The sequence below is a fragment of the Rhagoletis pomonella genome, unplaced genomic scaffold (genome assembly GCF_013731165.1).
Source record: "Rhagoletis pomonella isolate Grant_MI unplaced genomic scaffold, Rhpom_1.0 Rhpom_scaffold_00012, whole genome shotgun sequence".
Lineage (NCBI taxonomy): Eukaryota > Metazoa > Arthropoda > Insecta > Diptera > Tephritidae > Rhagoletis > Rhagoletis pomonella.
Window position 1 is genome coordinate 6,558,339 of NW_023458566.1, and position 15,186 is coordinate 6,573,524.

Consider the following 15,186-nt stretch of genomic DNA (forward strand, 5'->3'; position numbering starts at 1 on the left):
CTATCATTAAAGGATTTTGCTACAAACACCTCTGCAAACACATACACGAACATCTACATCAGTATTTTGTAGAAAGAAATACCCACTCTGCTCTACACTCGTGTGTGATTATTCAATCTTAAGACACCTACGCAAAGTCATTGCAGCGAATTCCGTAAAAAGCAATAAAGTGGATGTGGCGGGCAAATTGCGAATGTGCAACAAAAACAACACCAACAACAACAACGGGAAAAGCACAAGAAACACATGCAATGAGAGCGACAACAATGCAAGCGTTGAAATAAGCGCACAAAAAAGGCAAGAAAGGAAGTGACATAAACAACAAAAACAAAAAAAAAACAATGAAATAAAAAAGGAAAACGCAAGAAAGAAGTATTAGGCAAGTAAATAAAGAAAAGCTTTGCAAGCAACGAACAAATGTGGTGTGGTTTCTCTTGCTGGTGCTAGAAGTGCTAGTGAAGCAGTGTAGCGAAGGGATGGGAGGCGGCGGCCCCCGTAAGGAATGTGGTGGCATGATGATGCGTGTGCAGAATCACTATGCACTGGCCATATTTACATACATACATATGTGTGCGTGTATGTATGTATATGCATGTGATAGCCACTGCAAATGCAGGTGGGAGCTAGTTGAGTTGGAGTGTGGCAGTCGGGCGGTGCTTCCTCGGTCGTTAACTTCTAAACGATTTAGACGCATATGAAGTGGACCTGTTCCAGCTGGTAGTCTCAACTTCACTTGGCTTGCATTCCTCAGTTAGTTGCTTAAAGCAATGTGAGTGGTAGTGTGCGAATATACATATGTGTGTGTGTGTGTGTGTGTATTCGCAATTTCATATAGTTCTTTCCGCAAAATGCCAAGCACGAATGTGCTGCGAGTGCACTTTCTTGGCGAACGCTGCTTCATCGCTGCATTGAAGGCAGTGAGTTGGCCAACTTAGATGTTTGATTTTTTTCTTGATTTTCAGCGGGTTTTATAAATGTGTAAATAGGTATGTAAATATGCACTGAATAATGCACATATGCCGATATTGAATTTGGGAAAATAATGTCGAAAGTGAAGAAAACACAGCCGCTGCACTGTTTTCGATTAAATGCCGCATGAACCTCGATCATAGGTCGAAATTAGACCAACAAACCAGGATATATTTGCTTTAAAATGTTTACTTTAATATCGAGCTTGACACCACGTCCATAGCGCTCACTGGTCAATATCCCTTTCGTCTCCATACCATTTAAAAGCCTCGAGCTCCTTTCAAATCAAATCGTTACACTGAGAAAAAAATCAACCAAAAATTGGTTAACAGTACCGAATTCAAACTTGCACACTCAGCTTCAGCCGCTTTATAAATGTGTCTTTAAATGTTCAACTTGAATCAATTTTCTTCGTTGGTTGATTTGGTTCTGCACTTCATAGATGCTTTTTCGTAATTAAGAAAACCCAGAAACTGACAAAAAAAAAATTAAATTGTGTGTTGCCGCTGACCGCATTCGAACCCGAACCTGCTGGAGGCCAACAAATAAGAAACAGCAAGCACCTCTGCACGTTCAGCTACAGCCAGACATGCGAATTTGTTTTCCAATGTTCAACTTGAATCGCATTTCTTTCAATCGGTGTATTTACCATGAAAAAACCAAAGAAAACTTGATTGAAAAAACTATCGTATGCGGAACCTTTAAGTAAAGACATTTTAGAATATGCATTTATCGGCATCTCCAGTAGTGGTCAAGTAAGAGACTGAATTGACCGATGGCGGAAAAGGTAATCTTTCTCAATCCGCCCCCGACACATGTCTGGCCTTGAGACGGCTCTTCCACGGCTGGAGAACACAAATCGAGCCTTAGGCGGACCATGCGTTTGACGCAGCGTGGTACAAAAACTTGCGCAGCGATGCATTCAGGACGAGTCTCGACAGTCGTAGGATCAAAATTGTTGTTTTGAGAAAACTAAACTGCCGAGAGCGACCAGATGCACTCCAGTAAAACTAAGTGGTGCCACAGGCTCAACAGCTACTATCTCTTTTGCGGGCAAGGTCCACTAACAGTTAACATCTCTTCCCACATCCAAACCGACCAGTCCGGTGACGTTGAGCAGTGCTGCTATAACGCTAATAATAAACGCTAAAAACGTTAACGCAACCCGTAAATCAAAGCCTATTTCTGTCGGTAAGCAGTACTACCTAAATCTGCCCCAGTAGAAAATGCTGAAACTTAGGAAAGCGAATGACGAACTTTTGGTGCATTTCAACAAGGAGACCTACTCCTATATATCTATGCTCAAAATGAGGGCCTCGAAAGACTATTCTATCCACTCACTGTGGAAAAGAAACTATCAGGTGATAACAAAATCTCACTTTGATGTTATGTTTCGGTGAGCTGTGTAACGCGTTTAGAGTGGCTACTTCTTCATCACTTAAGGTGCGCACATGTATATACTGACGTTGCTTAACTATCTCTAATTTATCGGGATAGGTTTTGCAGAAATTAATAATTTGTTTCTTTTAGTTAACGTCCGGATTTCGAGACGATAGGCCAACGGCGAAACGTTTGTGTAATATTTATTTGAGATTGAACGAGCTTGCTTCAAGGAAGTGCGTACGTTACACGTCTGTCTTAAACTTGCTCCAATCCGGCGTCATCACTATAAAGATTGTGGCTCCAGGCAGATACATATATGTAGACCGGTCACTCGCAAATAATTTCAATTGTGTACCCTCGGTGCTCTCCTCGCTATTTCATATTCAATGCTGGATTCTCTGACGGCGTAAACTTAAAGAGTTAATGCTTTTTTGTTTGAGTGCAACTGGGTCGATGAAAACCAGAATCTAGTTAGCCAAGGAAACTTCTTGATTGAACGCATTGCAATTGACACCAAGACTTTCAAATTTCTTCTTGTTTGCCGTCGTCTCATATCATTCAGATTCCGCTTAATCACACTTTAAACTCAAAACATTGTCCTGCAGTTGATTACAATTTCGCTGTGCAGCGCTGCACATCACTATCGTCCACCACCAACGTCAGACAAGCTTCAAAATGTGTGTCCGCGTGAAAATCTGTGCAACGCATCGCATCGCTGGACAATGTCAACGCCAAATGCAGTTGGACATCGCCAAGCGCCTTTGCGCCTTTGCGGTTGTAATCAACGCTCGGTGGCACCCTTGTCACGGTTCTTATGCGCATAAGGTGGCAATGCTGGCATACGCGTTGCATGTGAATGAAGTTATCGTGCGATGCGAATAAATTGCAAATGTGAAATAGGTAAGGTAAGGTAAGGTAAGGAAGAAGGGCAAGTTGCCGCTTATGTCTAGCATGCTTTCTAATTTTTCTATGTGGCATGCATGCGGCAACCAGTTTTATGGCACTTGGACACCACTCATTTCGTGGTATCCACTCTTTCTCGTGCATTCTCTGGGTCTCACCCTTTCTATTCCCAAGCGCTCTTCACAAATTCTTGATTTTTCTGCAAAAATTGTTGCTTCACAAAGTACATATATAAATTCGCTGTTGCTATGTTGTAACAAACGAAAAGTTGCATGCAACCGCAATGTGTTGACTGTTTCGTGTTGTTGGCTGTTTGTTGTTCTTGTGCGCGGCGTGGAAAATATCTTGGCAAATTGTTTGGAGGACGTTGAAGGTGAAAAAGTGCAATGCACAACTACAACTGGTTATGCAGCGCATACAAACATACGTATGTACATATGTAAATACATATGACACATGTTGTACTTCTGTTTGCCGTTCTTTCAGGCACATTTTCTGCGTATATCACATACATATGTTTAACACATGTACATACGAGTAAATCGAAATGTGTCACCAATAAACAGAATAATAAAGCAGCTATGGAATTTCACGATGAAGTTGTAAATTATTTAGCTGAACTATTAAAAGTACTAAACGAAATTGCATTAACTGTATGTATATTTGTAGTTATAATGAGTAACGTAGAAAAGTCGTTGGCATATTTTCGATTCATACTCAAGATCATCAATGATATGGCTATAGTAGTTTTGAGTATATCTATACATACATATAATACAATTGTAACAGGCCGATGTCTGTACATTATAGATATTAAAGAAAAATTAAAATGGCGGGTCTTTTTTATAGAGCAACAGAAGCCAAACCAACAGTTTTTCGAATTTTTGTCTGTCTGTATGTTTGTATGTTTGTACGAGCATCACTCTAAAACTAATGCATGGAATTGAATGCAGTTTTCACCAATGTATTGCTAGAGGTTTAACTTAAACTATAAAAAAAATATCAGAAAGTTGCCACCTGTTTGAAAGTGGCAGTTTAAGTAAATTGATAAAATAAAGTCAATATTGCTAGATGGCTGCCAACAGCAAGAGGTTTAAGAAGGCTTATAGCCAAAAACATTTTTTGTAGGTTGCCACCTTTTTGAAAATTTTAATTCAACTTAATTGATAAGATAAATTAAATATTGCAATACTTATGGGTATCAAACTGAAAAGGTTTAGCAAATTTCACTGCCAAAAATATTTTTGGAGAGGGTTGCCACCTGTTTAAAAATTCTCATTTAATTAAATTGGTAAATGAAATGAAATTCTACAATACGGGTATCAAACAACACAAAAATACTTTTGAGGCGCAGTGAAGCACGCTGGGCATTTGCTAGTTTAATAAATAAAAATTACCAGCACTTTCAGTGAACAATGATTTTTTCACTTCGTGAAACCGGCTGTAAAAGTTGTTTTCCATGACTTAAAGTTTTTAAATTTTTTATGTTTTAAATTATCACAATTTACGTAGTACTGTTTTAAATTAGAAATAGTCTGTAAGGTTAACCTGTAGACTGAATAAATAAATAAATAAATAAATATCCCGAAAAATAAATAAATAAATATGCCGAAAGCCTTATACCTAATCCTTGCAATTGTGGGCCAGGGACACAATAGTGTTTCGCATTATTATGCTCCTCAAGGCAGGAAGGGCAGCATGGGTTGCCATTTATGCTACTCACAATCAGGTGTTTGTGATACGAGAAGTGGCCTGTCAACAGTCCCATAAGTTGCTTGCTGTCCTATCTGCTCAATGGAAGCAAATACCTAGATAGACCTTCCAAGAAGTTTTGTCAAATTTTCGCGATTTAATTTTTATTTTATTTGATGCACTTCTCGCGGGGGATATTTTGTTTACTCGCATCCTCTGTTGCTAGGTCGAACCATTTCGATTCTCTAATGAATCTGCCGATTTCCTTTAGGTAGCCCCTAATAGGTCAGTTAGTTGTCCCACCAGGCGTTCTCCTTATGTTTTGTGTTTAATATTCGAAAGGCCTGGACATTCACAAAGGAAATGCTGGACACTTTCTTCGCTATCGTCTAGTTGACAGCTGCGGCGAATCCTATTATGCGGTAGACCTATTTTTGCCGCATGTTCGCCTATCGGCCGGGCCAGTGCCCCGTGATGGTTGCTACAATTCTGAGTACCTCTGGCCTTGAACTGCTAAGCAAGTCCAAGGTCTTCGTCCTGTTGTAGTCAAGCCCTAGTTTTCTCGATAACTCACAAGTCTGTATACCTGACCACTTGCGTCTAGCCCGTTCAAGGAAATGCGAAGTAATCTCTCTTTGCACTATTCCAAACCGGCTCCTGCCTTCGCCAGATCATCCGCCTTCTCATTGCCTTCTATGTGGCTTTATACGGGAACCCAGGTAAGAGAGACGGTTGTTGACTGAGACGCTGAGCACAGTATCTATTAGTTTGCATTCCCTAACTAGCTTGGATTTGCTTAACCGGTGACGCTATTGCACCGCTTGGCTCGCACTCTATTGCCTATGATTTTATAGGCTTCCAGGATTCCTAGAACATACGTTTGGAAGATGCTTGTAATGTTTCCCAATCGCAGAGACGGAGCAACACCGACTTGCTCGGAGTAGACCCCCGCTCCCAAACCGCACTGCCTGCGAACCCTGGTAGCGCATTGTTTAAAATTTTTACAATTTTCGTGGTTGTTTTTATTTTTTGCATAGGAAAAAATATCACGGTGATTCATACAAACTGTAGATGTTGAAATTTTAAGGACCACCATAATAATCATACGCTTAGTCTTTATTAGAGAAATTTTAACTTAAATCTCTGGGAAGCCTACAGCATACAATTATTTTTGTAATATTATGAAACTTCAGTAGGATTCTAATAATAACGATCTAAACTATAAAATAATACTGAATGTCCGATGTTATCAAGGTACATATTTTACTCGTAACACACACACTCTTACGACAAATGATGACTCATACGCAACACAGTATTTTGCAACATTGCCACAGCTTTGGCTTGACGTAGTTAGAGCAAACATGTGGCAAGTATAATAGAAAATGCAACCCATTACAAGTGTCGTGGGTGTACTTCTATTTTATACTGACCAATAAGTATATGTATGCACATATATATATATATATATATAGATACACAGCAAACATAAGAACAAATATTGTCCAACGTTTGATAAATCCTTATTTCTCAAGTTGAGTTTCAACGTTCCTTACCATTTGAGATTAATCATTTTCTTAAAACTTGATATCTGACTTTCTCATTAAGTTGAGGAATATTTGAGAAATCATTAACAACTTTCTGGCTGCTCTTACATATGTACACTAGCCAGAATGTTTCCGTAGAGTATTCTTTTTTCTATTATTTGCAATGTGTTTCGTAATAAATTTTTTTCGTTAAGTTTTAATAGAAATATAGGTCATTCTGCATCAAATGGCATATAAATGAATGATTCAAAGCTTTTACAAAATTTAGGAAAATTCAACAAATTTTCAACTTAAATTTTTTTTTAATTATGCAGTTTTGTAGCTCACTCAATTTCAGAATAATAAAAGTGCAAGTTGTTTAAAAGTTGAAAATTTTGGTGAAAATTTGTCGAATTTTCCTGAATTTTGTAAAATTTTTGATTCCACAATTTATATGCCATTTAATGCAGAATGAACTATATTTCTATTAAAAATTAACGAAAAAAATGTATCACGAAAAACATTGCAAATATTAAGCAAAAAAAAAAAAAAAAGAAAACACTGTACGGAAACAGATTCTGGCTAGTGTATATTTATTTGCCGCGGTGAAACATATGTCTGTTTAAATGTTTGTGGAAAAAGTGAGATATTAAAAAAAAAGTCATAAGTTGACGTCACGTGGAGTTTCTCTTGAGGGCCATGACAATCTTAATGTAAAAAAGTGCCTTTTTCAGTTGTTGAGATCCGTTGGAGATTTGAGAAACCCCTTTTAATATCAAATGCGTCCCAAGTTAATATCAAACCAAAAGGTTTGCTGGGTACCGACATACATACATACATATGTACGTGCGTAATGTGTTTATACAGTCATGCGAAGTAGAGCGGAATGGTGTACATAGTAGTAGTATGCATTGTTCTTGTATACACAAACATGTATTCATATGTATATCGTTATGTGTAGTAACCACACCGGCGTTGATTGAATACGCGTATTCCACTACTACGGCCCCCACCGCTGCACAGTGAGGAAAACTTGGAAATCATGTTTCAAAATTCCTTGCAGGCCGTAATTTTCATCTGATTAGATTTTTTTTAATGAATGTAATTTAAAATTTAGAAGAGACTTGTCGAGCATTTCGCATTTTTATTTGTCTATATAAAATTTTTTAGTGCAAATTGCACACAAACTAGCAATTTTGAAGGAAAGCGATTCTACTGTTCCTAATAATAAATGTGGCATAATAAAAACTAGATGAAAACAATTACAAGGCTATCCCAAAACGAAAAAAAAAATTTAAATGCCACAAAAAATTTAAACAAAATTATTATTTTTAGAAAAATTGTAGGTATGCCGATTTATAACCATAAAAAAAATAAAGTACAAATTTCAAGGGGCCTAGAATTCGCGATGATTTTAAAAATTTATTTTTTTTTTTGTTGCTGACGGTGCTAGGCAATTGCTTCGAAATAAAGTGTGCTCGGAATGTTTTTTATATAGAATACCTAGCACCGCTAGTAAATGTTGTTTTTTTTTTATTAAAAAAAATTTAGTTTTGGTGAATTTTTTATATCATTTTAAAATTTCTCATGAAATTTTTATTTTTTCATTTTGAGGAAACCCTGTAATTGTTTTCAACTAGTTTTTATTTAGTAACATTTATTAGCCGGAACAGCAGAATCGATTTTCTTCAAATTTGCTACTTTCTCTACACTTTGCACTAAACTTTTTTTATAAACAAATGAAAATTCAAAAATCGAGCTCTACAAATCTCTTCTTAATTTTATCAGCTTTCATAAAAAAAAATCAGATCAGATGAAAATTACGATCTGCAAAGAATTTTGAAACATGATTTCCAAAATTTCCTCACTGTGCGCCGCTGCTGCAGCTGTTGCATGAGTAAGCACAAGTGAGCCAATGAGTAAAATGGCTGGCTAAGTGGTTGATTGGATTTTGCATTTGTAGGTAAAGGTGAGTGCTTTTGATGCGTTGGTGAGCACTTAAAACGCAGTCGGTTACTTGAGATTCATAATCTAATTCCCGACTAAAGGAAAGTACTTTCCGAATGAATATACATACGTATGAGCATAGCTACAAACATGCTTTTACTACGCTACCTGGCTATGCAAGTGACTAAATGTAAATATGTTCCTTCACACACACACACACATATATACCTTGTTGCATTTCTATAATGTTTATTTGTACCGATTGAAATAGAATAAACCGAGAATGCTGACCGCAAGGTAATATACATATTTCAAAGCGGAAGTGTGTGTAGGGAACTTGAGTGCCGTACAAGTGGCAAGCAAGCATAAATTTCGCATGAAAGCACGCATCTGACCAAACGCCAGTCAGTTGACGAAGTACTTATATGACATAACTGTAAAGAAAATGTTTGAATTGATATTTATACTTCAAGTATACAGTGAATTCAAAGAAAGCTGGTATGAAAGGGGGGTATATGAGTACTTACGTAATGCGAATGCATTTCAAATTGGATTTGTACAACGTAGTTTTAATAAAAAAAAAATACTCTTATGGAAGTTTTTTTTGATTCCAGCGTATAATTTAAATAACTCTCCTTCGAATTTGCGTCGGCCAATTCCACTTCTCTTCTCGTAGCAACATCAACTTCTACTTTGGTAATGCTTTAATAGTCCGCTCTTGAGTTGTTGAAAAATGTTTTTTTTTTTTTTGTTAGCTAGTTGTGCTTGAAGGCTTACGCCCGAAAAACCTTTATAAGGGGGTGAGGGTAGGCCCTCAGGCGGACGGCGAAACTTTCTCATCTGAACGCGTTAAGCGAAAGAGCCCAAATAAGCAAAATGTCTTCTACCTGGGAACTTTATAAAGCTGTGCTGCTAATCTTCAAATCCAAAATTAAGTACATAGATATGCGAAGAGAGTTTTATGGCGAATCGTTTGCGAAAGCGTAGAAGGCTACTACGAATCGACCATTTAACTGATATTGTTATCGATTTTACTATCGACATCTTTGGAACTTATCGATGTATTAATCGATATTTTTATCGATTTTGTAATCGACATTTGTAGCGATTTTGTTATCGATATTTCTTATCGATATTGTTATAGATTTTATTATCGATATTTTTTATCGATTTTGTAATCGACACTGTTATCGATTTTGTTATCGATTATTTATTTATTTTGTTGTCGAGTATTCATCGATTTTTTTGTCGATTACTTATCGATTTTGTTATCGATATTTTTATAGACTTTCTAAGCGATTTTTGTTATCGATGTTTTTATCGATTTTGCTATCGGATTTCATAGATTTTCTAATCGATTTTGCTACCAGTATTATTATCGATTTTTCTACCGAAATTTTGTATCGAATTTGTCATCGATTTTGTTATCGATATTTTTATCGGTTTTGTTATATTATCAAAAGGGTATAAAGATAAAAATGAAGATAGAGGAAAACAGAATAACATAAATGTAATTAGAACGAACAGGGATAGAGGTAGGGATCTAGAAAAATATGAATTTTTTTAATTACATATTTATCTAATCACATACATACGTACATATATCGTATCTAATCAACATTTTTTTTATATTTTTTCTTTTTAGGTAAGTTCATTTAACGGCAACAAAAGAACGATGGAACACTTAAGGTTGTATAAACTCTATAATATATTGATCTATATGTTTGAAAATGAGGTAAAAGAGACTTTGAAATATTGAGTTTTCTATTAATATGCAAAAAATAGGACTACGACGGGATCAGGCGCAATGAGACATTACTCAAGCAAGTCCTTTCACACTTTAAAATTTGAATCGAGGTGCATAAGTGCATTAGGCGAATACTCTGTTTACTATGCCAATGCCGTATGCCGTTTAATCGTCAATTGCCCCCATAAGAAATGTAGGGCCGACTAATTCTAATCTGCAATCGTAGCCGTATGAGATTAGCCGAGTATAATTAATGTTTGAACTCCATGGAGACTAATCCGGGTACACTCTTACACATGTATGTATGTATGTTTATTAAAAAGAAATATTCACAACTACATACATATCACGCCCATATGGGCATTAAACTTTCATATTGTGTAAATGACTTTGGACTGACTGGGTCACCAAGCTACCATTACATAAATGATTCAGAAAAAACCAAAAACGAGGAAAGCAACGAGTTACTCAGCAAAGTAAAAAAAAAACGGTAGCAATAACATGCTGATTACGAACTAACTGTTAACTAATTGCAAAAACAAATATTTTCGCAAAGTGACAAATTGTTGGCATACACGTGACGCAAGCAGCAACAATAATAATAAAATGTACTACGAAGCAATGATGACAACAATTACAACAGTAGGTTGACTAGCAACACGAACAAAGCAAAAAATAACAGCCGCTAGTGACAGCAATTGTGAAGTCATGAAACTAATAAACATTAACACCACAAAGCAAAAACTACACATAATGGCCCTCTACACTGCGAACCACCACACACACCCACACACACACACTCACGCATTCAAAGTACTTACGATGAACGCCAACTTGGACATTATCGTTATCACCGCAATTCTGAAAAGGGGGGCACTCGGACGTTCGGTCGCTTGGACGGGCTGTGCCAGTCGCTGATCTAATGATGAGACGGAAATCTGCTTCGGCGGGCGTCTGTTTTGGTGGCGACAATGTCGGCAACATTGTAAACATTGACAACATTAAATTGATGCTGTTGCATATAAATGAACAAAGTTCTACTCAGTGGCGGCGGGTTGGTTGCATATACCATCAACAAGGCGCACACCCCCACCCACACTCAACACCCATGTCATGCTCACATTGAGGCCATTGGATGTTGTGGTATGTGGCATGCTGAATAGGATGCTGTAGAAAGGACAACGTCCGGCAACTTGCCATCATGGCACAACCATACATTCATATATACACCTGCGTGCAACTAATTAGCACCGAAATTAAAAATGATGCAACTTATGTTTTTTTTATTTGTCTTTAATAATTTTCATTTAAAGTATAATTCAATATATAACAGAAACAACAAAAATACAAATTTCAAAGCTTGAACAAATTAAAAAAAAAAATTAATCAAACTTCAAAAAATTTTCATCAAAATTTCCAAAGTTTAATCAGCATATTTAGAAAACTTTCGGGTATGTAGCCCATTCAATTTTTGTCTAATAAAATGCAAGTTTCAAGTTTATTTTTATATGAAACAAATCCGTCTACAAAAAAAGTCTAAAAAATCAACGTGTATTTTTAGCGACTTGAAACTTGCACTTTATTATACTAAAACTGCATGGGCTACAAAATTGCATACCCGAAAGTTTTCTAAAAATTCTGATTAAAAATTTTGAAATTTTGGTGACGATGTTTTGAAGTTTGATACATTTTTTTTTTAATTTGTGCAAGCCTTGAAACTTATATTTATTTATGTATGTGGTTTCTGTTATAGATTGAATCATACTTTAAATCAAAATTATTAAAAATAAATAAATAAATGTAAGTTGCAAACAATTATTTTGAATATCGGTGCTAATTAGTTGAACGCAGGTGTATTCATGGTATATGTGTTCGTATCAGTTTCAAGGTACATATAAATATGTTCTTGTATACATGCATACATATACATACATACATGTGTATGTGTGTTCATCAATAACTAATGTTTGTTTGGCCGAGTACTCTTGTCCTGCCCAAACCACAAATGGATAGTGAGTTCTTATTGGAGGCGCGATCGTGCACCCATTAATTCGTATTTGCATTGACTAATAAAACGGGAGTTATGTGTTCTAGACGGACACATACTTATGTAGTTATGTATGTATGTATTTATCTATGCTTGTGCATTCCCAGGGGGGAAGTTTCCGAATTCGGAAATGTTTGCATGTTTGAATAGGAATCCTACGGAGGAGTTGCACCAAATGTTTCTCTGATACTATTCTGGTATTACTCACAAAATACTGAAAGCTGCTGAATATATGTATAATGTTTGGGGAAATACATACTTATAATGTTGTCGATAATGATAAATTCCATGCATTTTTTATATCGATAAATTTAATTATTTGCAAGATCTTAAAATGTATTTATAGAAAAACTATGAATATAATAAATAAATATCGAAAATTAATCGATACAAATAACGACTCAGATATCAATAGCAATAACGGTAAAAATATCAAAAACGATTAGCAATTTGACGAAGATATTGTAACGATTTCGATGAACATGACTTATTGCTTCATATTAATAATTTTAACTATCGATGGCTATTTCGGCAACTTTATTTACAACGCAATCGAGAATTATCGAAAATTATTTGATAACAATATTGATTATGATTTCTATAACAATATTGATAGTTATTTGCACAACAACATTATGTAGGTACGATGTCAAAAATTATTTTGAAAATTTATTGAAAACTATAAGGAAATCAACAGCGACATTGTTATCGATAAGTAAACTTCGATAAACTCGATAAATATGTTTTCTATTGATAAATGATTTGCAATAAAAGCGAAGAATACAATAATCGATAACTATGTAAAATTAATCGATAAAGATTGTTATTGATATCGATAAATAAATTTTGCTAAACGCTAATAAATTTGTTCTATCGCTATCTCACTTTTTGACGCAGGATATGAATATTTTTCCAAATACTATGATAGTATGAGTATAGTTGATGCCCATCGAAAATTATACTATAACGATGATGACAAGTTCGATAATAATATCGATAAATATTTCCATAACAGCAGGATATCGAGAACGATTTCAAAAGACAATTTCAATTTCATACGCTTCATAGACTCCTGAATACAGCGTATATTTAATTTTTTTTCCATACTAGAAGGCCAAGTGCAATTCCAAATGATATTGGAAAAATGTATTGATTATAACATCGATAAATATTAGTATCAGAAATAGCATCCCTTAAACTTTCGATGAAAATGGGTAAAAAATCGAAGCTATCACTATTATCCAATAAAGATAATAACATGCGTAAAAAAATCGCTAAAGAACTCAATAAAAGTCGATAAAATATCACCAAAATTCGATAAACAGAATGGTTTCTGTAAAAACTAAAGAAAATAAAGCCTCTTTCAAGCTAAATTTACCAATACTTTTATAGACGTTCGATGTCCACTAGTGTCAGAGTAGTTCAGAAGCACTACATTTTCCTGCAGGGGTTTTGAATTACTTTCCGGAGGATTGGTTCGTTGGTATGTTGATATTCGTAGATGCTATGTAACTTGCACGACAAATAGGCGCCAGACCACTAAAAGCTGCTGCTGCTGTCCTCGCTGGCTGTGACAGTTGCGAAGGACATTGCTTACAAACGTATGTGCGTGCGAAAACAATTATAATTGCGAGAATATCAATTGCAAATTTCTCATTATGGAAAAGTGGAAAATTAATGGATTTTCAAATTCAACAAATTATGTAAGGATGGTGAAACAAAGCAGCTGGTGCTTATTCAACATTTGCCATTAACTGCTGGAACAATTAAATTAATATAAATATATTTTGTAAGAATTTTTGGGTATGCAATTTTAAAAATTCTGTTTTATTCAATTTGAGATAAAAATATTTTTTTTTTTAAATTTTTGCATAATTATTATTTTTTAATTACTTTTTAAAAATCCATATTTTTTAAATTGTTTAATATTTTTTTTAAATTTAATTTTTAAAAATTTCTTGCGTTTCTCGTGTTTATTAGATATGTATCTAATTATTTATTAACATTTCTTAGTCCATAACAAAGGTTTAATCCATCATCCTTTAAAATACCAATGACCCTCCAGCCCGCCTTGGAAATCATTTTGATTCCAATCGTAATTACGCCTGCCCTGTGCATAAGCATCAATACTATAACTATCGTCATCGCTTTTCATCAAATGATGGTTATACTTGAAACTTGCTTCACGTCCTCGCTCTGGCGTGTCTTCGTATTTCAGCTCAACTCGTCCTCTTTTATTTTCTTGTGATGATTCCTCAGACAAGGATGGTGAACGTGCATGGCGTGCCAGCAGCAAAGCAGGGTCTCCCGCCATCCAACTGTGTTCATCTTCAAAGTAGATTGCTGCATCATTGTCGAACTGCTGATCCAGCTCCAGTAAAGGATATGCATGGCTCAATGCGCAGAGCGTGCAGCAGAGTGTGATGTATAAGATGAATTTATTGCTCAGCATTTTATATTGTTTTTCGTATTGCAATTTCGTTACTTGAACTGCTGGTTATGGTTTAAGTATTTAAATCACGATTTGAATACGACTATGCTGCTCATAAAAATTGATTCCAGTATTTATAGCGTAACAATCAAGCTATTCTATACACCAAAAATCACCGAGTGTTAATCACTACTGCTATCAGCGTAATGCTGATAAGGCGCTAAGCGTCTTGCGGTTGTCAAGTATTTCAGCTGCCCCGCTGGGAACCACCTTACTTCTGCGAGTGTAAAAAGGTTAAATTGCAGGGGATTTCATTGATTTCAGGGCAAAAGATCAAAACTTTTAAAATAAACTACTAATGAGTTTTTAAGAGTTATTTCAAAATTAAATAGCCATTTAGAGACTATTTAGCTCCTAGCGACATGAGATGCTGTAAGACTCAATACATTCGAATATTTTTCATATACCTATGCATTAGGGAGGTCCGTAAAAATATCAAAGTCATGTCCAACCTTTTATTTAGTTCCACGTACAAAATAAA

At 35.5% G+C, this 15,186-nt stretch overlaps 1 protein-coding gene across 1 annotated transcript; it reads right to left on the minus strand.

The window, feature by feature from the left end:
- Positions 1 to 14,177: 14,177 nt before the first annotated feature.
- Positions 14,178 to 14,737, minus strand: LOC118747433. Its single transcript, XM_036481479.1, has one exon. It carries the CDS (start codon positions 14,664 to 14,666, stop codon positions 14,250 to 14,252), a length of 417 nt encoding a protein of 138 aa, XP_036337372.1. The 5' UTR covers positions 14,667 to 14,737; the 3' UTR covers positions 14,178 to 14,249.
- Between the last annotated feature and the right edge of the window lie 449 nt (positions 14,738 to 15,186).